The sequence below is a fragment of the Nicotiana attenuata genome, unplaced genomic scaffold (assembly GCF_001879085.1).
Source record: "Nicotiana attenuata strain UT unplaced genomic scaffold, NIATTr2, whole genome shotgun sequence".
Classification (NCBI taxonomy): Eukaryota; Viridiplantae; Streptophyta; class Magnoliopsida; order Solanales; family Solanaceae; genus Nicotiana; species Nicotiana attenuata.
The window spans coordinates 44609-69414 of record NW_017673755.1 but is presented as its reverse complement, the minus strand read 5'-3'; the positions used below and the strand labels follow the sequence as shown (position 1 = coordinate 69414).

Genomic DNA, 24806 nt, shown 5'->3' with positions numbered 1-24806 from the left:
TTCTTATCTTATGATTCGCTCTACTATTTTGAGCCAACGCTCCAAGGAATCAAGTCATTTCGTATAATTTCAATATTCGTATCACATTCGACCTATGCTCCAGAATCAATGATCATGTTACCGTTCACATGTTATTCACAACTATAAGAAATCCTCCAATAACACGGAGTTCACAACCAAGTAATGTATCACCCAATGTATAGATACTCGTCACCGTGCCTATACATCGTACTCGATCACATAGCAATTAGCAACAAGACTCAACTCCTATTCCCTCAAGCTAGGGTTAAACCAAACACTTACCTCGAAACCTTGAAATCCACTTAATCCTCAACTATTGCTTTACCTCGTGGTTCCACCTCCAATTCCCTCGAATCTAATCACAAATTGCTCAATTACTTTAATAAACATTATATGAATCAATTTGAATGCATAAAAATGAGTTTCCCAAGTTTTTTCCAAAAATTCCAAAATCGCCCCCGAGCTCACGTGGTCAAAACTCGAGGTTCGAACCAAAATCTGGCTACCCATTCCCCCACGAGTTCAAATATATAATTTGTTTTGAAATCGGACCTCAAATCGAGGTCCAACTCCCCAATTTATAGAAAACCTAGTTTCTACCCAAAAATCCCAATTTCACCCATGAAAATCTTTTATTTCAAGTGGAAAACATGTTTAATGATGTTAAAGATTGAAAGAATTGAGTAAAAATCAACTTACAAGTGATTTGGGATGAAGTTTGCTCTTGAAAATTCGCCTATGGTGTTTGGGTTTTGAAAGAATGGTGAAAAGTGGTGAAAATTCGACTAAGTATAAAATTTGCTGGGCCTCGGATATGGGAAATGTGAACAGAGGTTCGCATTTGCGAACAAAACAGGCGTGGGAATTGCGAACATTTTAGTTCGCATTTGCGAACTTGGGTCTGGAGGCCAAGTTTCGCATTTGCAAAAATTCGATCGCATTTGCGATCAGTGGCCTCTCGCATTTGCGAGCAAAATCCTCGCATTTGCGACCTGTGCGTAATTTCCCAGACCTCGCAATTGCGAGTCTCCCTTTCGCATTTGCGAAAACCACAGAAGCCAGCATACCAGATTTTCAAAAAATGAGAAATGCAATCCGATGCCTATCCAAAACTCACCCGAGCCCTCGGGGCTCCAAACCAAACATGCGCACAACCTCGAAAACATCCTACGGACTTGCTCGTGCGATCAAATCGCCAAAATAACATCATTTACATAGAATCAAACCTCAAGGCACATGATTTTCCTTCTAAACTTCATAACCTTTCAAGCTTTGAACTCATAGTCCGAAACACGTCAAACGACGTCCGATTTCGGCCAAACTTTACAGAAAGCGCTTAACACATATTTAAGACTTGTACCGGGCGTCGAAACCAAAAAACGAGCCCGATACCATAGTCTTTTAATCAATTTTTATTTCCATTTTCCTTAATAATTTCAGAAAAACAATTTCACGGAAAAATTCATATCTCGGGCTCTAGACTTCGGAATTCGATTCCGGGCACATGCCCGAGTCCCATATTTTTCTACGGACCTTCCGGGACCGTCCAATCTCGGGTCCGGATCCGTTTACCAAAAATGTTGACCAAAGTCAACTATAATCATATTAATATCTAAATTCTTCAAATTTTTCACGGAATTCACATATTTCAACATAAAAGCTTTCCGGCTACGTGCCCGGACTGCGCACGCAAATCGAGGCAATTAAAAAAATGAGGTTTTAAGGCCTCGAAAGCACGGAATGGATGAGGAAATAGGTGATTACCCTTTGGGTCGTCACATCTTCGAAAACATGTTATAAGTGCTAAAATTGCCACTGGGGACTTTAAGAATACACATGTATTTATTCCTAGAATACCATTATTATCATCAGCAGATGAAAAATTGCCTATTCCTTTCAAAATAACACAATTTCCTTTGAGATTATGTTTTGCTATGACAATAAATAAAGCTCAAGGTCAAACGTTGGACTTCGTGGGAGTTTATTTACGCGAACCTGTTTTTTCACACGGTCAGCTCTACGTAGCGCTATCAAGAGCAAAAGGTTCCAATTGTGTAAAACTATTAATTCGACCACCTACAACAGACAGTGATGATGATCATTCAACTTACAGTATAGTATATGATGAAATCATTCAAAAAGCTTTTGCATAAATAGTTCCAGAGGATGGCCACAACTTCTGTTCTGTACTATGCTCACATAATTCATGGCAAGTTGGCTTGAGGTTTTGCATAGTCCTAGAAGTTACTCTAATGTTGTTACAGAGGTATTTTTATCTTTACCTGTGTGCTTATTGTTCATTTAATGATTCTTGTTGAAACAAATTTTTTTGCACCTTTGCTATGCAATAACCAAGGGTTAACTTATTTTCTTGCAAATCTTTGCTAAATTTGTATGTTCTAAAAAATGGAAAAGTTTTCTGATGTGCAACAAATAGATCAATGTTGTATCTATTTGATTTTACTGTTTCTATGGTATGTATAGTCTATTCCATCTCTGTCTCATTTTGTTCATCTATCTTGCATTCTTTTTCTTGCTTCAATATTATTTGATAATCCAAATGCATTTTCTTGCATCAATAGTATTAGGTTCTTTCATGCTAATATTTTAGAATATTATAAGTACTGCATGATGAAAAAAATAACGGTTACTAACAGAAAATAAAAAACAGTGTTATAGCTCATGTATTCATATCATTTTGACACTTGCTTGGTGATGTACTTAAATAACTTGGTGGTTGTTTTAAACTTTGTTTTTCTATCAGATTGATTGTCACCTAACTGTTGTAGATACTCTNCATACTGTATCGTTTTTAGTGGAAAAACTCACGTAAGAATTTGGAGTTATGCTGCTAACACAGTCAAACGTCAACTCCGGACAAATGAGTAGCATTACTGTCTCTTAAAAGTAGATCACTAACTATATGTATATCGTATCAACATTCTTACCAACTTTCACCGTTTACTGTTGACTTAACTTCTACTTTTCGTTTTGTCTACCGTTTATTAATTAGGAATTGTATTGGCATTTGAAGCCACTTAGCTCCAAAGTTGTGGGGCTTTGAACAATCAGAACATAAATAATAACTTTCATTGGTTGTGGTTAGCATCGTGCTTAACGTATTTGGACCAACTAAAGGTCTGTACATACACAATGAGTATTCATATTCTCAACGGCATTTATTATGTTGATTTGGCGAAGCTTTTTAGGTGTCTTTCTGTTGATGGTGCCAATGGTTCAATTTTTATTGTATGTTGTCGAGTCATGTTCTTGCTGAGCATGTAATTGTCTTATTCTATTTTCCTCAGAGATTGTTGATTCACAGGTTTTGTGATTTTGTGATTTTGTAGTCAATGGACAAGCTTGGCTTGTGAGCCCCTGAGAGTTCTAGCTTCTTCGACTGCCACCTCAGTCTTTGTCCATCTCTTTCACCCGCTTCAGTAGTAGATTGTGTGAAGACAGAAACCCAGAAAAAGCTCAAGAAAATCTAGAGCTGCTACCACCCCAATGGATTTGTTTAAATTTCTTACCAGAATTTCTGCTTCTACCATACTTTTACTCTTCTTGCTTTCTTGCTTCAGCTTCTCTTCAACAGGTCAATAATCTTGGGTTTACTTTACTTCTTGATTACTTTACTACTTGGTAACTCCATTTTCTCTTAATGTGGGGTTGTTTTTCAAAGCCAGGAATTGCTTCTATTGGCTATTTTCTGAGAGACTAGCATGTTTATCTATGAAATTTAAGTATTAAAAACTTGATTTTTATGGCAATGATTATTCTCTTTTATATGGCTTTACATAATTTAGTGAGTGACTGTGTGAACTGAAATTTTACTGGAAATTTCAGTAATATATTTCTGGCCAAGCAAAAACATAGTATTAGGCAACAGAACATTGGGTGTTGATTTGGTCTATACTTGGGGAAATTTAACTCCAAGATTGGATTTTTATGTCTTTTCTCACGAAATGAAGCAATTGGAGTAGTGCTAATAGTTTCTCTATAAAAATAATCTTGGGTCAATTTAAAACTTGAGCAGTAATCAATGTTATTCTAAAAGAAACTTACTTTTGCTTCTCTTGAGGTGTGGTAGAGTAATGTAATGAATATTATAATAAAACGTTGTCGGGTTTATCCCATTTTCGGTTTTATTATGGTTAGTACTTAGTACCTTGACCATTTCAACAGGATAATGGAAAACGTAACAGTTCTAGCAATAGTCTCCGTCGTACCATGGTCAAGTTCTCTGAATACAATGATATCATGAAATATATGGCGCTTCTTTGCAGCTTCTGCATTATCTGAAATACAAGATTGAAGGAAATCAGTATAGTTGAGTCCCATGTCTGAACCAGTGACTCTGTACTTCGATCGTTTGTCTGTTGACTATGAACCTAAACGTAGTTCTAGAGTTGATAAGCAATCTGAAACAATAATGTTACTCTCTGTAGTTGGTCATATTGTGAGACTGGAGAACTTTAGGTACCACATTATATAACAGGTGGCATTTAAAATGGACGTTAAGATTTCTATCCAAAATATTGATTTCTCAAAGTAAAAACTTTTAGTGGAAGATATATTTCATGGAAACATTTTTCACCATACCAAATGCAGATATTTTTTTATATTTTGTGTACCAATATTAACATTGTATCTGAGACATGTCTTCATGTCCCCGCCTCTATTGCATATTTGCATTGCATGTGTGTGAGAATGTATAGGCAGTTTTTGACTATATCTTACTTTTTATTTGTTCCTTTCTCCAATAGATGCCTTTGATGCACTTGATCCAAATGGAAACATTACAATAAAATGGGATGTGATCACCTGGACACATGATGGATATGTGGCAAGTTTAATGAACCTATCTAAATATTTAATAAAATTAATTGGTGTATTGCTAATAGATTATCTATATATGTACATATTGAGGAACACCCTGTCGTAAAGCTAATGGCATGTTATCTGTTGAAAGCTCTTCTTGCTCAATTTAACTGATATGAGCTTTTTGTATTTACTCTCAATTTGTAGATCTGTTGAAAGACTGTTCCTTTGGATGTTTTCACTAATTATAGAAGCTGTCACTACCTTAAACTAAATTGCTTGGTTATGCTATCCGAGATTTTACTAAAAAGCCTGTGCCTTAGGAAAACAAAGGTATATCAGGTGTAAATCCTTATCTTGTTGCATTTTACGCTATTTATGAAGCTGAATTACTATAGAACATTTGTCTTACAAAAGCAAAAGTTTCAGTCGTAAATTCCTTATCCTATTGCATTTTATGCTATTTATGAAGGTAATTTGTCTCTTCATTTTCTTTTATTATCATAGTTGTAGAAGTGTTGTTGGTTACTGATTCACCAATTATCTGTGAAAGCCTCTTGTATAGATACTTTGGATATTTGACAAAAAGTTACTTCTTTCATATTCTCGTAGATCTATAATAGGTACAAACACTTCCATGTTCATCCAAGTTCAGCACTTAATTCTGGTTGTTGCAAGCAATTAAATGCTTTTTTTAAAGCAATTGGTAAAATCACATGTAAATGAACAAGTAAACTTAAGATTGGATTGACTGTTACTTTGCTTTTTTACTTATCACTTGACTCTTTTTCTCTATGTTTTGTTCATTATACACCATGTTTTCCTCTTTGTTTTCAGAATATACCTGCAAACTGGTTTATTATAAAGAGAATTGTATATTATATCAAATTGGTGATGCTTGTGCATTTAGGAGTCACTTTTCATTTAATCTGTTATCATAATCATTTGGTGTTGTTTGTGCATTTAGGAGCCACTTTTCATTTAGAAAGAATTACAAGAAAATACACATGCCTTTACACCATAACAAAAAATGGCCCATATTTTTAAGTTTTACCCCACCTAGCCCACGTTATACATATTTTGAAAACTGAAATGGTATTTTAAATTCTTAAGCATTATGACCTTTCCATATCTATGTAACGGTCACATATCCTCTCCAGGAAGAGGTCTTCTAAAAGCTTCTTCTTTGTTGCTCGTGTTTTTCAATTACAATTGCTTAAATTAGAGTGTCAATTGTTATTACTCCCTTCGTCCTATTTTTATTGATTTTAGTTGGAAATATTGTGCTTTTGAAAACACTAGCAAATTCAAAATTTGTGTTCTTACAACCATTGCTTCTAAAAGTTATGGAGTTAAATCTATGTTCTCACAACCATTGCTTTCACTCTCTCTTCTTCTCACATCATCTACATATGTTTCAAGGGACTGTGTATTTTCTGCTTGTCCTCTTGTGTCACCTGCTTGCAATGTAAGAAAATTGAAGAGTAGAAGTCCACCATTGGAGACCATTCAAAGCTTTATTTTTGAAAATGGTCTTTTTGAATTTGTTAGTTGTTTGGATTGAGTGTTGTTCCAATTGATTGAAAATATCAATAGGATTTCAAAATTGAAATTTGAAGTGATTTGGAGTAGATTTGAGCAAGATTTGAGTTAAATTTCAAAAATGACGCAAGGAAGAAGACGAAGTCAGTTTTTTGTATAATTATGTATAATCTTGTATAATAGTGTATATTAGTGTAGAAACACAGCTTATACACTATTATACACTTTTATACACCTTTATACAAGCGTCTGTAGACGAACTTCTTCCACGATTTTCAGTTGCAATTCTTGTTCAAAACCAGTCCAAATCTCCATTAAATGACTTCAAATTTTATATACAACCTCCTTATACTATTTCTAACAAGTCTAAATAACACCCACTCCAAATTTCTCATAAAATCAAATTCGGAATTTAAACCCACATATTTAAGCTTGTTAAAAATCTAATTTTCACCACCCAAATGAATTTAGTTTGTTGAATTAATATTTGAGTTACAGTTAGTTACTGATTCGAAAATAAATTTAAAAGCTTGAGGAATCTTTTTTAAAAATTAAATAGTAATTTTGAGAATCTATTGGAGTTGGATGTTGAATCTTAGCCTATTATTTTTGGGCTAGTTGATTGTAAATTAAAATATGGGCTATAGAATTGAAAAGTAGGGAGCCCAGTTGTTCTAATGTGAAATTGTCCCTTTCATTTAATCTACTATCACAATCTTTTGCCCAACGTAAGTACTTATTATTCTACATATCAGACTACGATCCAGCTCATATTTCACCAAACATATCTATATGGTTCCACAACTTATTTGTGTTTGTTACTTTTTGAACGTAATATAGAATTTTGGGTATGTTGTTGTGTTTGGAATGGCAAAGGCTGACTACTGAGCATTATAGCATTTACTCATATTCACGGAGTAGCTTTTACCTTGGTATCCCTCCTGCTGTTTTCCCTGCATGCTTAATCTTTGGTTCTAGTATACTTACCATCCCTTTCCTTTTACAGAAAGGTTTCAACGATAATGCTGATATAAAGGCAGAATGTCCTGGGAGGGACAGCGGTTAATGTAACTAATAGTGTTGATCAAAAGCAGAATAGCCTGGAAGGAGCTGTCATCAATATGACAAATGGTCATTACTAACGTATAAGTGAGTTAGTTAGATATTCAGTTCCTAGATTATCTATATAGAAATCCATTGTTAGAAAACTTCCATATCATGCTTGTATGGAACAAACTGCCATAGTTATGCCTACTAACTATATACTCAATTGGGTGAGACATCTACATAAGGGCATAACATCATATCTGATTTCTGCAATATTCCTATTTCAAAATTTACATCCTTGCCAAAGATTGTATTGGGAAAATTCAAAATTCCAAGTCATTGGGCCCGTGCTGGCACGGGCTACGACCATCTAGTACTTAGATAATGAGAAGTCATAGTAGGCAATATAAACGGTAATACATGGCAGTTTAAATTTTATCCCAAATATAGAAAAGCAATAGTGATTATAATTACAATTATATCCAACTTAAAATACACGTACAGAGGATTAAAAAGACAAACAATATTTCGATAGGGGCTTCGTATTTTTAATATAGTACTAGTTTCTATTCTCGTGCGTTGCACGTGATTTTCCGCGTTAATCAAAAAAAAATCTATATGATAAGAAGACACTTTTATAAATTATATTGATAAGTCGGTATAGATAAAGATTTGATAAAACTTACCAGATTTTGATTTCCCAAAAGGTATAGTACTAATTATCTAAATAAAACAATTGTTGTTGAGGTTTAGGAAAACAAAACCACGAAATTTTTAGACAAAATTTAACGCAAGAATAAAACAGAACTTGAGAAACATTGTAATTTGATTCCTTATTGCTCACTACATTTTTCTTACGTGATAAATACGTGCCTTCTCCAAAACTAATTCTTATTACATTCATACTGTTAAATTTGTATTCTATCACAACTCGATCTGTATCTTAACGTGTAGAATTTTCAATTGTGTCCTTTTCTTATTTACTTGTAGTAAACATTAATATAAATAATTAAGGATATAAAAGTCCATTCGTGCTTTTATAATAATATAGATAGATATAGATATAGATAGATAGATATAGATATATATTTCATTCTTTCCAGTTAGGTGTGAATGAAAGAAAAATAATGCTTACATAATAACTTTTTAAATTTTATATAACGCCATTAAAAATAGTTTGAAATTAAGACTAAAAATTAATTTGTGTATGTTTATTTCTAGGCAAGAACTCTAGTGGGAATGATGCAAATTTTAGCATGCCATTTGAAATATATTCACAGTTTTATAACATATTTAAAGATTAGTCAATTCGCTCAAATATTAGGACACGACGTCCTGAAGTTTAGGACATCGCTCAAATTTAAACTTCAGGACATCGTGTCCTAAAGTTCGAAAATTATATCTTATATCCTGAATTTTAAATTAACAGTTTAGAAATTAAGGACACTTAATTCAGAATTTCAAACTAGCAATTTAGAAATTTAGGATGTTTAGTCCTGAATTTTAAATTAGCAACACAAAAATCAAGGATACAAAAATTTAGGATATGTCATCCTAAAGTGTGAGCGAATTGACTAATCATTTGTAAGTTATGAATATATTTTAAATAACAAACTTAAAAGTGGCTACTGTTGCGCTACGCTCTGTTTTAAAAGGCAGAATTGGGACTCGCCCAGGGGCGGAGCACTCATAAAACGCCCCTGGGCTTATGTGTGGGGCTTAGTTCCGTGAGAATTGCGCCTCGGCCGTCGGGGCTTACACCCCATACACGCCCAACACCCAGCGTACTAGGCTCGCCTAATAGAACTTTATGCAATTGTGTGTAACTAACCTTGTAAATCCTCAAATTTTCTTAATAAATCGTTGACTATTCAAAGTTACTTTTTTTCTTAATCATAAATCATTAAGTAGAGAGTATTTTATGGCATAATTAAAATAAAAACTATTGCACGTTATCCACTAAGACTGCTATGATAGTAAATTTAAATAAATCTTTCATTTAAAAGTATTTATTTGTAACTTTTGTTATGTCTATATTATATAATAATCCATAAATTTTTTTTCTAAATATTATTTTATTGACGTTTACTAGATACAATACTTATTAATTTAATAACTCAGTATTAGCTAGTAATTATTTACAAATAATTAGTAATCATGGTATAGTATGGTGAATTAAGTGTCACTTTATTAACTTGTTAAAACTTAAAAATAAATGATGCTAGAGAATCATATTTAAATTGTGAATTATGTTTTTACATAAATTCTCTTTCAAATAGAAAATATATTAAATAAAAGGAGTATTTTTTTTAAAAAATATCAAATTATAATATCGAAATTCTTCCAAAATTCGTTACTCCTTAAGAGATACATATAAAATTTCGCACCGAACATTACTTTTGATGTTTGAGTTGTAACGGCATTGTAGCTAATTTCAATATTATAATATATGTCATACTTTTCGTATTATTCATAGTTGAATTATAATTTATAAGTATTGTAAATTGTAAGTAGATTATTCGTTATAATTTTTTGATTTTAATATAATTTTTATAATTATTTTTTATTTTATACTATCTTAAAATTTTTGAAATTAATAAAATTTAAAGATATGTATGACTTACGTCCCATATCTCAAGACTTACGCATCGCCTCATCAAAGGCAAAATACCTCGCCTCACGTCCCCGCCTTTTAAAAATTTGGCGCTACGCCCAAAACTCTATATGTGATCTATGTCAATTTTCCAAAAGTGGATACATCTGAAAGTAGAAGAATCAAACACACGCACGCGTAAAGTTAAGCACGTCCAAAAGTGAAATGAGAAGTGGAAAAGCCAAAAACAGAAAAATAGAGAGAAAAGAAAGGCTTTATGTGATAGCCAATGCCCAATAGACAGGAGTTCAATTGATGAATAGATTTTCGCATTAGGTCCCACACTCTTCCCCTCCAAAATTATCCACCAAACTCCATAAATAATTAATATTGTTCGCTACAGTATTAGTACCTGAAAATTTATACAGTACTTTTATATGGCGTATTTGATTGAATACAATGTTAAAATTTTAAACAAGACATTTGATTTTATGTATAATTTAAAGAAAACTTCCCTTGTTTTAATTTATGTATCTTATTTTCCTTTTTAGTCTGTTCCAAAAAGAATATATCTTTCTATAATTAGTAATTTTTTAACTCTAGCTTTGCACATGAAATATTTAAGACCACAAGATTCAATAATTTTTCTTATTTTCTTAAACTTTGTGCTTAGTCAAACTAATACACATCAATTCGATACCAAGTACTCTTTCCATTCACTTTTATTTGTTCACAATGGACTTTGCATGCCCCTTAAGAAATAATAAATAAAGTGCATATTTTTACACCATAGTGCCCATAATAATGATTGTATTTTGAGAAATAATTTGTGAAATGAGTAATTAACGATAAAAGTAAAATATGATTTGTAAAATGAATAAGTAAAAGTAAAAATATATTTTTAAATATAGCGGACAAATAAAATTAAAGTAGACGGAGGGAATAAAACATTCGCTTAGTTTATTTGCCTCAATAGGATAAGTAAGGTAAGGTTTAGCCCAGTTTGTGTTACTTTAGTCCTATGCCTTTGGAAAGATATCCAAATGGCTATGAGATTATACTGTTATGTCGAGGAAGAGGCAAACCCGAACATAAAGAAGATAAAGAACACCAAATTTTAACGTGGAAAACCCTTCAAATCGAAGGTAAAAACCACGGGATCACAAAGATCCAAAAGCTCCACTATAACAATAAGAGGGTTATAAAAGTTCTCCAAATTGGCTACACAACAAGGGCCAATCACGGAGCAACAATAGCAACAAGAGCAACAACTAATCAATTGAAGAAAGAGTATAATCCACAAAACGAAGCTGCTGTTTGAGGCTCCAAATCAGATTCTACGAGCCTCCAAATCCGATCTCCACCGTTCAAATCCAAGACCAAGATGTTACGAATACTCAGTCAAAATTTCAGCCCGATCCAACGGTTAACGAATTGAAAAACGTGATTTCAAGTTGGCTGGTCGGAATAAAAATCTGCAGCAAAACAAATACTTTTTTTCTCTTTTCTCTCTTGATGAAAGCTCTCTCAAAATCCACTCTTATGTGCTTAAGTCTTTAAAAGACTTGTATCAATGAGCATAGAACAATTCTCCAAGGTTGTCCTATTTATAGATCATGAGTGGTGCTTTCTCTTAAAGCCAAAACCCACTCAAAATAGGAATAAACACCAAATCCAATTTCGAATAGGAATGGAAACCAAAAGAGAATAGGATTAGGCCATTAGGCCTTTGGCTGGACAACATGGGCATGTGCCCAACAAACTCCCCCTCCAGCCAAGGGGCCAAATGTGTCTTCAAGTAGAGGAACTATTGACAGAGAATATTGAAGCTTCAATGCCTGCAATTTTTCTACATAAATTCATGTTTATCTGCAGCCACCGCCTTTGTCAACATATCCGAAGGATTTTCATCAGTGTGTATCTTCTCAACCTCAAATAATTTCTCTTCCACGGCCATTCTTATCCAATGATACTTTCTATTTATATGTTTGGTCTTAGAATGAAAAGTGGAGTGCTTAGTGAGACAGATAGCACTCTGATTATCACAAAATAAGATGTACCGTGGCTGCTCAAAGCCAAGATCATTAATAAACTCCTTCATCCATAATAGTTTTTTGGCTCCTTCTGTGACAGCAATATATTCGGCTTTTGTGGTGGATAGAGCTATGCACTTCTGTAGTCTAGATTGCCAAGAAACAGCTCCCTCTGCAAAAGTGATCAAATAACCGGAAGTGGATCTTGAATTATCAAGATTGCCTCCTAAATCAGAGTCTGTGTAACAAACAAGTTCAGGCTTGCCATTGCCAAAGCACAGCTTCAAATCTGCAGTACCTTTTAAATACCTTAATATCCATTTTACTGCATCCCAATGTTCTTTTCCAAGATTGGAAATGAATCTACTAACAGTGCCAACGGCATGTGCAATATCTGGTCTAGTGCAAACCATAGCATACATCAAGCTACCAACGGCAGAAGAGTAAGGAATACGAGACATCTCCTTTTTCTCTTCATCAGTAGATGGACTCTGACTAATACTCAATTTGAAGTGTTTAGCAAGAGGAGTACTAACTACTTTTGCATCTGTCATATTGAACCTCTTGAGTACCTTCTCAATGTATTGCTTTTGGGACAGAAATAACTCATTTCTATCTCTGTGTCGGTGGATTTGAACGCCCAAGATTTTCTTTGCTGGCCCCAACTCCTTCATCGCAAACGATTTGCTCAACTGCTTCTTAAGGACTGCAATTCTGGATTTATTCTTTCCAACAATAAGCATGTCATCCACATAAAGCAATAAAATAATAAAATCATCATCAGAGAACTTCTGGAAGAATACACAGTGGTCTGAAGAAGTTTTCTCGTACCCTTGTTCTTCAATGACAGATTCAAACTTCAAATACCATTGCCTTGGAGCTTGTTTCAATCCATACATGCTCTTTTTCAATTTGCAGACATAATTTTCTTTTCCCTTAGTTACAAAACCCTCAGGTTGCTCCATATAAATCTCCTCATCTAAATCACCATGAAGAATAGCAGTCTTGACATCCATCTGCTCAACCTCTAAATCTAGACTTGCGGCTAAGCCTAGAACCACACGAATAGAAGACATCTTCACAACAGCGGAGAAAATTTCATCAAAGTCAACTCCCTTCTTCTGGCCAAAACCTTTAACAACTAACCTTGCCTTGTATCTAGGCGCAGAGGTATGGTTATATTGCTTTATTCTGAATATCCATTTGTTAGATAAAGCTCTCTTACCTTTCGGCAATTTCACTAACTCATATGTGCCATTCTCATGGAGTGACTTCATCATCTTCCATTGCTTCGATCCAATGATATTTGTGATTATCTTGCATGGCTTCATCATAATTCTCAGGTTCTCCCATGTCAGTCAAAAGTATATACTCATCAGGAGGATAGCGCATGGATTTTTGCTTCTCCCTTGTAGATCTTCTAAGAGAGGTTTCAGGAGCATTCGTAGTAGTTACCTGTGCAGGAATTGGTTGCTGATCAACCACAACTTCATGAACTGGAGCATCCATAACATCTACACTATGATGATCATTTTGATCTTAATCACTATCTCCATCATTGTCTTGGGTTCCTTCATGTGCAATAGGTGCCTTAGCAATTGAAACTGGATCAATATCAACTAAGCTCTCATTACTCTGAGAATCTATCTTCTCAGCTTTGTCAATATCTTCAATAGTTTGGTCTTCAAAGAATATTGCATCACGACTTCTAATAAGTTTATTATCAACTGGATCATAAAAACGATACCCAAACTCATCTTGACCATAACCGATAAAGATGCACTGCTTAGTTTTGACATCCAGTTTCGATCTCTCATCTTTAGGTAATATGCACACAAGCTTTACACCCAAAAACTCTCAGGTGATCATAAGAAACATCTTTGGCAAACCAAACTCTGTCTGGGACATCACCATCCAAAGCAACAGCAGGAGACAAATTGATAACATAGGCAACAGTGTTAAGTGCTTCCGCCCAAAATGTATTTGGAAGTTTAGCCTCTGAAAGTAAGCATCTAACTCTCTCAACTAGAGTTCTATTCATCCTCTCTGCCAAACCGTTCAATTGAGGCGTCTTGGGCGGAGTTTTCTGATGACGAATTCCTTGTTCCTTGCAATAGTTATCAAAGGGACCACAATATTCACCACCATTGTCAGTGCGAATACATTTTAATTTCTTCCCCGTCTGTCTCTCAGCTAAGGCCTGAAATTCCTTAAACACGCCAAGTGCTTGATCTTTAGATTTCAAAGGATACACCCAGAGCTTACGAGAATGATCATCAATGAAGGTCACAAAGTAAAGTGCACCACCTTTTGACTTTACTTTAAAAGGACCACACAAATCAGAGTGTACTAGGTCTAATAAATCAGGCTTTCTTGAGGGAGGATGGCTATGAAAGGAAACCCTTTTCTGTTTTCCAGCTAAACAATGTATGCACCTTTGCAGCTTTGCTTGTTTTACTCCAGAAAGCAAACTTTTCTTAGCCAAACGCGTAATCCCTCTCTCACTCATATGACTCAATCTTCGATGCCACAATTCTGACAAACTATCACTTTCCACAGATTTATTGAGTCATTAAGAATAGAGCCTTATGTCACATATAATTGACCAGACTTGACTCCTCGAGCCACTACTAACGAGCCCTTGGTGAGCTTCCATTGGCCGTTAAAGAGAGCATTATGGTAACCTTCATCGTCTAATCTTCCTGCGGAGATCAAATTAAAAGGAAAGTCTGGAGCATGCTTCACATCTTGAAGAACTAACGTTGAACCATTATTAGTTTTCAAATAAACTGTGCCAACACCAAACACCTTAACTTCACTAGCATTGCCCATCTTTAACACTCCAGAATCAACATGAGTATAAGATGAGAAAAAATCTTTTCTTGGTGTGACATGTGAGGTAGCTCCAGAATCTACTATCCAGCTCGTCTCATGGGATACCAAATTGATGACGTTTTCATCATAAGCAAAAAGAAGGTCATCTTGAACAATAGCAGCAACATTGTTCTCGTTATTTTCAACTTTCTTTCCTTCTCTAGTGTCTTGATTCAACTTGCGGCAAAACCTTTTGATGTGTCCTTTCTTGCCACAGTGGTTGCATGTAACATTATAGTATTTGGACCTTGACTTACTTCTACTTTTACCTCTATTCCTTGAGCCTCTTGTTCTATCTCTCCCCCGGTCTTCTGTAACCAAGATATCTGCTTGTGAGGATGAACCCTGCGATTTTCTCCTTACTTCCTCGTTTAACACACCACTCTTGGCATATTCCATGGTCACCTTACCTCCAGGAGCTGAATTTGTCAAAGAAACACGAAGAGTTTCCCAAGAGTCTGGCAGAGTATTAAGAAGCCAAAGTCCTTGTATCTCATCATCAAAATTAACCCCCATTCCAGATAGCTGATCAAGGACGCCCTGAAAATCATTTATGTGATCAAGGATAGGGCTGTCTTCCTTGTATTTAAAGGTCATCAATTGCTTTAGCAGAAACAATTTGTTGTTCCTGATTTTTGAAGCATAAAGAGTCTCTAGCTTTTCCCACAATGATCTCGCATGTATCTCGTTCACAATATGGTTGCGAACATTATCTTCAACCCATTGCCGTATATATCCACATACTTGTTGGTGCTCGAAATCCCAATCTTCATCGGATATATTCTCGGGTTTATGAGCTGAAAAAACGGGTAGATGCATCTTCTTCACGAACAACAAGTCTTTCATCTTGCTTCTCCAAACATTATAATTTCTCCCATTTAAACATACCATCTTGCTCATATTCGCCTCCATTCCGTAATAACCCGGATAAATAACCAAGGCTCTGATACCACTGTTATGTCGAGGAAGAGGCAAACCCGAACATAAAGAAGATAAAGAACACCAAATTTTAACGTGGAAAACCCTTCAAATCGAAGGTAAAAACCACGGGATCACAAAGATCCAAAAAGCTCCACTATAACAATAAGAGGGTTACAAAAGTTCTCCAAATTGGCTACACAACAAGGGCCACACACGGAGCAACAATAGCAACAAGACCAACAACTAATCAATTGAAAAAAGAGTATAATCCACAAAACGAAGCTGATGTTTGAGGCTCGAAAATCAGATGCTACGAGCCTCCAAATCCGATCTCCACCGTTCAAATTCAAGACCAAGATGTTACGAACACTCAGTCAAAATTTCAGCCCGATCCAACGGTTAACGAATCGAAAAATGTGATTTGAAGTTGGCTGGTCGGAATAAAAATCTGCAGCAAAACAAATACTTTTTTTCTCTCTTCTCTCTTGATGAAAGCTCTCTCAAAACCCACTCTTATGTGCTTAAGTCTTTCAAAGACTTGTATCAAAATGAGATTAGAACAATTCTCCAAGGTTGTCCTATTTATAGATCATGAGTGGTGCTTTCTCTTAAAGCCAAAACCCACTCAAAATAGGAATAAACACCAAATCCAATTTCGAATAGGAATGGAAACCAAAAGAGAATAGGATTAAGCCATTGGGCCTTTGGCTGGACAACATGGGCATGTGCTCAATATATACGCCCTCGTGAGACTTTGCCGGCAGCTACACCATGATTCCTCTACATGAGTCTGTCATAAGGGCATTGTGAGGCGCAGATGAGCGATTATATGGCCAAGGCATAGAGGCAACATTACTGGTGCTATTGTCCCCCTTATTTGTAATCTTCCTATGTGGTTCTTTTTTTTTTTGCTTTTTATTATTAATAAAACTAGCCCTAGGCACCTGCCTAGTGGATTTGCTTAAAAAGAAAAAAAATTCGCTTAATAGTTGAAAACTATCACGAACTTATAAAAAATATAAGACACCTCCTAAAAGTTAGAAATTGCATGCTATTTGATGATGTAATAGTTCTTGCTATCATCAGTGTATAAACCTTAAGGCTTAAGTTTATAGGACTACTGTAGTATTTGGGGTTGAATAATTTTTTTTGTGAAGCAACTGTCCAAAAAGCAACGACTCCCTCCGTTTCACTAACTTTTTTTTTTTTATCCAGTAGAAAAAATGACTCCTTTTTAAATTTGATAACAAGTTAGCTTAACCTTACAATTCTACTCTTAATTATAATCAAACAAATATTCTTGGCCTCTTTTTGACTTGTTTAGGACCACAAATTTTAAAAGTAATCTTTTTTTCTTAAACTTTATGTCCAAAGTAATGTAAATTGGAACGAAGGGAGTATTTAATAGAATAATTCATTTTTTTTTCTCAAGAAACAAGAAAAAGGACGGCGAATATTTGGAGAAGTGAATAATGCAACTGAAGTTCCGAGAAAGAAGCAGTGAATGCCATGTCTGTAAGAGGGAGAAAACACACAAACAAAACAACATGTTTATGTTATGTTATGTTATGTTACACACATTAAACTCCATAAAAAGAGAAAGAAAGAGAGAGAAGGGGTTGTTTCGGGTCCTAAAATACTGGCATTGCTTCGGACGACTTTGGGACAGAGAGAGAGAGAGAGAGAGAAAGGACTCTTTCTTCTTTCTCTCCTGAACCCCATCATCGTCCTTCCTTCTCTCTCTTCTTTCTCTCTCTTACGTTCTACATTTCGATTTTCAAGAAAGCTGCTGCCTTTTTCTGTTTCAGGGTCTTTTTTTGCAGTTATATCAATCGCCAGTTCCTTATTTCTTGACCCTTCCCTTTTCAGGTACCCCTTTTTTTTTTCCTTTAATATTTTCCTTTAAGTAGATATTGAGGAAATGCCTTTGTGGCCTGTGTCTTGCTTTTTTTTTTTTTTTTTTTAATCACAAGAAAATGTGCTGCCCCTTTTTTTTTCTTCTGTGAAACTTTGCCTGTTGTAATTTGGTAAATGAAATTTCTTTCTGAAGGATTATGTATTTTGTGTTGTGGTTATTGTGTTTGTTATGTTTAAAATGCTTGCAAAATAGCTGCAGCTTAGCTGAAATCTTTTGTTATTTCCCCTCAAAGAAAGTTAAATCTGTTGTAAACATTGAATCTTTATTGGATATATGCAGGGGCCATTTTCCAAATTTAATGCTCAGGTAGACTCAAATTTGTTTAAATAAAATATAGTGATCTTCAAGAAATGTTGGATCTTGACGTAGGGTAAGACTGCGTACAATAGAGCCTTGTGGTCCGGCCCTTCCCCGGACCCCGAGGGAGCTTAGTGCATCGAGCTGCCATTTTTTTTTGGATCTTGATGTTACTTAGATGAGCTGTGATTAATTTATACATTTGAGGTTAATCTAGCACCCTTTGTGTAACAGGCCTGGCCTAATTCCTCTGGGTATCCCAATTCACATATAAAAGGAATGCTTGCATGAGGATGCCCTTCAATTCATGTCTTTTTCCTTTTAGGAAAGTTATCATGTTGTGGTGCAACTGATTTAGGCTTTCCTTGAGAGGAAAAAAGAAATGGCGCGAGGCAGGATAAGGGCAAAGATCCGAAGGAGCAGTTTGTATTCATTTGCTTGCTACCGGTCGCATGCCAAGGAAGATGGTCCCCATCAGTTAGGCCCTGGGTTCTCGCGAGTGGTACATTGTAACCAGCCCCATCTCCATGAAAAGAAACCTCTTAAGTATTGCAGCAATCACATATCCACCACAAAGTATAACATCATCACATTTCTACCCAAGGCCTTATTCGAGCAATTCAGACGTGTCGCTAACTTGTATTTTCTCATGGCTGCGATTGTGTCATCCACAACAAACCTTTCGCCATTCTCAGCTTTCAGTATGGTAGCTCCGTTGGTCTTTGTGGTCGGGTTGAGTATGGCGAAGGAAGCCTTAGAAGACTCGCGGCGGTTCATACAAGATACGAAGGTCAATCATAGGAAAGCTGGTGTCCACAAGGAAGATGGTGTGTTTGGTCATAAGCCGTGGATGAAGATTTCGGTTGGAGACATCGTGAAAGTGGAGAAGGATCAATTTTTCCCGGCGGATTTACTTCTTTTATCGTCTAGTTATGAAGATGGAATCTGTTATGTGGAAACTATGAACTTGGATGGAGAGACAAACTTGAAGGTAAAACGAGCGTTGGAGGTTACTCTACCTTTGGAGGATGATGAGGCTTTCAAGCAATTCAGTGCAACCATAAAATGTGAAGATCCTAATCCTAGTCTTTACACTTTTGTGGGCAACCTCGAGTATGATCGTCAGGTTTATCCTCTTGATCCGAGTCAGATTCTCCTCAGGGATTCAAAGCTTAGGAATACAGCTTATGTTTATGGAGTTGCTATATTTACTGGTCATGATAGCAAAGTTATGCAGAATTCTACAAAGTCTCCTTCTAAAAGGAGTAGGATCGAACTACAGATGGACAAGATTATTTACCTCCTTTTTACTGTCCTTCTCTCGATCTCATTTGTCAGTTCAATCGGCTTTGCCATATATGCAAAATTTCAATTGCCAAGCTGGTGGTATATGCAACCTATGAACGAAGTAAATAATGTGGTCGATCCAAGACGGCCTGAGTTATCAGGCCTTTTGCATCTAGTCACTGCACTTATACTATATGGTTATTTAATTCCTATATCCCTCTATGTTTCCATTGAAGTTGTGAAGGTCCTACAGGCATTGTTCATAAACCAGGATATTAGTATGTATGATGATGAGTCTGGAACTCCTGCTCAAGCGCGAACATCAAACTTAAATGAGGAGTTGGGGCAGGTCGATACTATCCTCTCAGACAAAACCGGCACTTTGACGTGCAACCAAATGGACTTCTTAAAATGCTCCATTGCTGGTACGTCATATGGAATGCGTGCAAGTGATGTAGAACTTGCAGCCGCAAAGCAGATGGCCGAGGACCTTGGTGGCCAAGATCCTGATTCACCGAGACGTGAGTATGAGAATGGTTCATCAGAAATTGAACTAGAGAGTGTCATCACTTCTAAAGACGATTTTAAAGCTGCAATAAAGGGGTTCAGCTTTGAGGATAGCCGCCTTATGAAAGGAAATTGGATGAAAGAGCCAAATGCAGATGTCATCTTGTTATTCTTTAGGATACTTTCAGTTTGTCATTCTGCTATTCCCGAGCTAAATGAGGAGACTGGCAGCTTTAACTATGAAGCGGAGTCGCCAGATGAAGGAGCATTTCTTGTTGCAGCTAGGGAATTTGGCTTTGAGTTTTGTAAAAGAACTCAATCAAGCATTTTTGTACGGGAGAGATATCCTTCTTTTCAAGAGCCAATTGAAAGGTGAGTAAACTCACATACTCGTAAGTTGCTCTCAACAACAATTGCATACCACTTGTAGTATGTCACTATTTTCTAAGCTTACATCTTGTTGCTATTCGTTTAGGGAATTCAAAGTTCTCAATCTATTGGAGTTCACTAGCAAGCGGAAGAGAATGTCTGTTATAATCCGCGATGAGAGTGGCCAGATTCTTCTCTTGTGTAAAGGAGCAGACAGGTGTTTCTTTGAATGTCCTTTTTATTACTATGAACTATGCATCCTTAAAGTAGGTGATCTAAGTGACTATTTTGTTATCAAACACGCTGTTAAATTGTCTGTCAATTACAATATGCTTATCCTTTGATTACTCTATTACCCCTTTCCTCCTATATCTTTCCTTTGTTTGGGGGGGGGGGGGTTGAAGACGGGATGTGGTTTTGCTAAAATTATTAGTATAAGTTATGATACCTCTCTCTGCTATTTCTTAAGTTGTACAGAAATGATTTATGGCTATGTTCTTAATATATAATTTCAAACCTTTTCTTTAATTATGCAGCATCATCTACGATAGATTATCAAAGAATGGAGGAAGGTTTCAAGAAGCTATGACAAAGCATTTAAATGATTATGGGGAAGCAGGGTTGCGTACACTTGTTCTTGCCTACAAAAAGCTCGATGAGGCGGAGTACTTAGCCTGGAATGAAGAGTTTGCTAAAGCAAAATCTTACATTGGCGGTGATAGAGATGCCATGCTTGAAAGAGTATCTGATATGATGGAAAGGGACTTGATCCTTGTTGGTGCAACTGCTGTGGAGGATAAACTACAGAAGGGAGTATGTACCTTATACAACATTTACGCATCAGTCCAAACAAGTTCGGATCCGCTATATGAATCCTCACTGACCATATTACTCCATTTAAACTCATCTCAGGCCAATATTATAAAAATAAAAATAAAAAGTACTAGAAGTTCTATATATTTTCTACTTACATCCAAAGAAAGCAAAGGATGTAAAGTAAAAGTGCTAACATGACTTAAACATATTCTCAACTAATAGGTATCGCCTATCTTTTGCTAAGGAATATGAGCTTGTTTAAAAATTCAAAGTATATTTTCTTGCACATAATGGCACTTTCTGAATAATTCATTATTTATCTTTTCACCAGGTTCCTCAGTGCATAGATAAACTAGCGCAAGCTGGTCTCAAAATCTGGGTACTGACAGGTGATAAGATGGAAACAGCCATCAACATAGGGTCTGTCTCCTAAAGAGAGAAATGTTTTCCAACATTAATGCTTATTCAGTCATTGGTTTATTACTGCTTAAGTACAAATTCCTGTTTCCTTGCAGCTATGCGTGTAGTTTGCTTCGACAAGGAATGAAACAGATAAGCATAACGACAATGAATGCAGACTCAGTGGCTCAAGATTCTAAACAGGTAGGCCATTCTAAACCAAGTATACAAAGTTTGTAGGAGATTTGTTATAAGTGATGGAGCCTCCATTTCTGTTTTTTACTGGTCAGGCTATGAAGGAGGACATTTTGAAGCAAATCACAAATGCTTCTCAAATGATCAAACTTGAAAAGGATCCACATGCTGCGTTTGCCTTGATTATTGATGGGAAAACTCTAGCTTACGCTTTGGAGAATGATATGAAGCAACACTTTTTGAACTTAGCAGTTAATTGTGCATCTGTCATCTGCTGTCGTGTATCTCCTAAACAGAAGGCCTTGGTAAGAAAAACCAAATTGGCTTCTGCAATTCTACCCCAATTATTCAGCCATGAAATTGGTCATATTTATATTTCCTTTGTAATTGATTTGGATCAGGTTACAAGGTTAGTAAAAGAGGGAACTGGAAAAATCACCTTAGCAATTGGTGATGGTGCAAATGATGTTGGGATGATTCAAGAAGCGGACATCGGCGTTGGTATCAGTGGCGCAGAAGGAATGCAGGTTAATGGTGCATCTACGTGGCATTTGGCCGTTATTAATCTAAAAGCTGTTTCAGCATTTTGCTTAAAACGCATCATTTTTTTCCCATAAGGATCAATTTCTAGATTTTTATGCACATAGTTCCAGTCTTTCGAACTTTGAATTGCGAATTGTAATGTATGTTATAATATCATGTAACATCAGCCTTTATTATGTTGCAGGCTGTGATGGCGAGTGACTTTGCTATTGCGCAGTTCCGGTACCTGGAGAGACTTCTTGTTGTACATGGGCATTGGTGCTACAAGCGAATTGCTCAGATGGTAATGACTGTACATAATGTTTCATTTTATGTATAGAAGATCCAATACATATGGCAAGTGACATAAAATGCCTAAGCAGATAAAAGAGTGATCTAGCTGGATCCTTCTCATATATTTTGCTGACTTGCATTATAATTTTCTGCGTTCAGATATGTTATTTCTTCTACAAAAACATCTGTTTTGGCCTCACACTCTTTTACTTCGAGGCTTTTGCTGGCTTTTCGGGACAGTCTGTCTATGATGATTCATATATGATGCTATTCAACGTCATTCTTACTTCATTGCCTGTAATTGCACTTGGAGTATTCGAGCAGGATGTGCCTTCTGACGTTTGTTTAAAGGTAATTCCTCCGGTTAATATCTTACTTCTCATAGTTTCAATAAAATCGACTTACACAGACATCTCTGCTAAATTGTTCTGCAGTTTCCAGCACTGTACCAACAAGGGCCGAAAAATTTGTTCTTTGACTGGTATAGAATACTCGGGTGGCTTGGCAATGGTATCTACACGTCCCTCATTATTTTCTTCCTCAACATTATCATCTTTTACGATCAAGCCTTCCGTTCTGGAGGCCAGACGGCTGACTTGACAGCTTTGGGTACTACGATGTTTACCTGCGTCATATGGGCTGTCAACTGCCAAATTGCACTTACTATGAGTCATTTCACATGGATACAACATATTCTTATTTGGGGAAGCATTGCTACTTGGTACATAGTTCTCTTGATATATGGTAGATTAGCACCAGTTTATTCTAAATACGCGTTCAGAATACTCGAGGAAGCTCTAGCTCCTGCTCCAATCTACTGGTGTACCACTCTTTTAGTAACTATGGTATGTACTCTGCCTTACTTAGCTCACATTGCTTTTCAACGATCGTTTAGTCCGATGGATCATCACATTATTCAAGAAATCAAATATTATAAGAAAGATATCGAAGATCGTCATATGTGGAAGAGAGAAGGATCTAAAGCAAGGCAGAAGACTAAGATTGGATTCACAGCAAGAGTAGATGCGAAAATTAGGCTGTTGAGAGGGAGACTGCAGAAAAAGAAATTATAACTATGAATGGTTGATTTTCTTTTAATTTCTTTTTGGGGGAGATTGTTTTTCCCTTTCAATTACTACACAGAACTTAGGGGGTTAGGCCATTTACAATTTTTCTTCTTTGGCCTATTTGTAACTCATTTGTAAAATTCTTTTTGTCCAGTATAGTGAGAAATCAAATGAGGTTATTCATTTGTTCCTAAGTACCGTGGCACTCTATATTGTACATTATTTATTATGTTTACTTAGAGTTTGGGAAGGTAGCTAATATATGTTTATGTTACTTTTGTTACTTTAGATTTGCTTTTATGTAGTCTTAACTTGACATGTGACTCCTGGACCAATATCAAATCCTAAACTGACTCGTGTATTGTGTATTATTAGCCTACATTCTCAGCTGCCAGACATTTTTTTTTGGGATATAGTATTATACAGTTTTGCCTCAATCTTAAAAATAGTGTCGGTTATGAATTCTTATTAATCATGTCGCTCTATACCATAGCAAATTAATTCTTGAATATTTAGGTTTTCTAGCATTATAAGTTTCTATATTTTTTACGGAAAAGGCCTAAAAATACCACTCAACTAACATAAATGGCCTATCTATGCCATCCGTTAAAAGGTAGCCCTATTCATGCCACTAACGTTATACTTTTGGCCTATTTATGCCATTGTCTACTAACAGTTCCATTTTCTGGTTTTTAAATAATAAGAATTAATTTTTCGACCCCAACTTTACCACATGTCTTTATATTACTGGTTCTTCTTTACTTAACCCTACATTTTTAACCCTCATTATGGATAATTGACCATGCCCAACCCGATAAAATCCAACCATCTTTTAACCAAACCCCTAATTGCTTGTCATGACCCAGAATCCAACTAGTCGTGATGGCACCTAACCCAACCCGCTAGGTAAGCCAATTAACAACTATCCAATTTAATGATATTTTTTAGACAAATAAATGATAAAATAACTGAACCTTAATACTTTTTCCAAGGACTGGTAGTACAATGAGCTTCTAAGATTTAGATTTTTACAAATTGAATTGAAATAAACACAACATCAGTTTCAAATAAATACAAATCACTGAACACTGATCTTATCGGGTCGTGACAAGGAATTAGGGGTTGGGTTAAAATATGGTTGGATTTTATCGGGTTAGGCATGGTTAATTACACATAATCAGGGTTAAAAGAAATGTAGGGTCAAGTAAAGAAGAACCAGTAATATAAAGACACGTGGCAAAGGTGGGGTCGAAAAATTAATTGTTATTATTTAAAAATCAGAA

The 24806-nt window shown here is 35.7% G+C and overlaps 1 protein-coding gene across 1 annotated transcript; it reads left to right on the top strand.

The window, feature by feature from the left end:
* The first annotated feature begins 17420 nt into the window (after positions 1–17420).
* On the top strand, positions 17421–23762 carry LOC109217182 (probable phospholipid-transporting ATPase 7). The gene is made up of 11 exons (XM_019381406.1): positions 17421–17721; positions 18302–20233; positions 20337–20447; positions 20767–21043; positions 21378–21466; positions 21562–21649; positions 21736–21945; positions 22042–22167; positions 22368–22466; positions 22616–22807; positions 22891–23762. Exons 2-11 carry the CDS (start codon positions 18450–18452, stop codon positions 23527–23529), a joined length of 3615 nt encoding a protein of 1204 aa, XP_019236951.1. The 5' UTR covers positions 17421–17721; positions 18302–18449; the 3' UTR covers positions 23530–23762.
* Positions 23763–24806: the final 1044 nt, after the last annotated feature.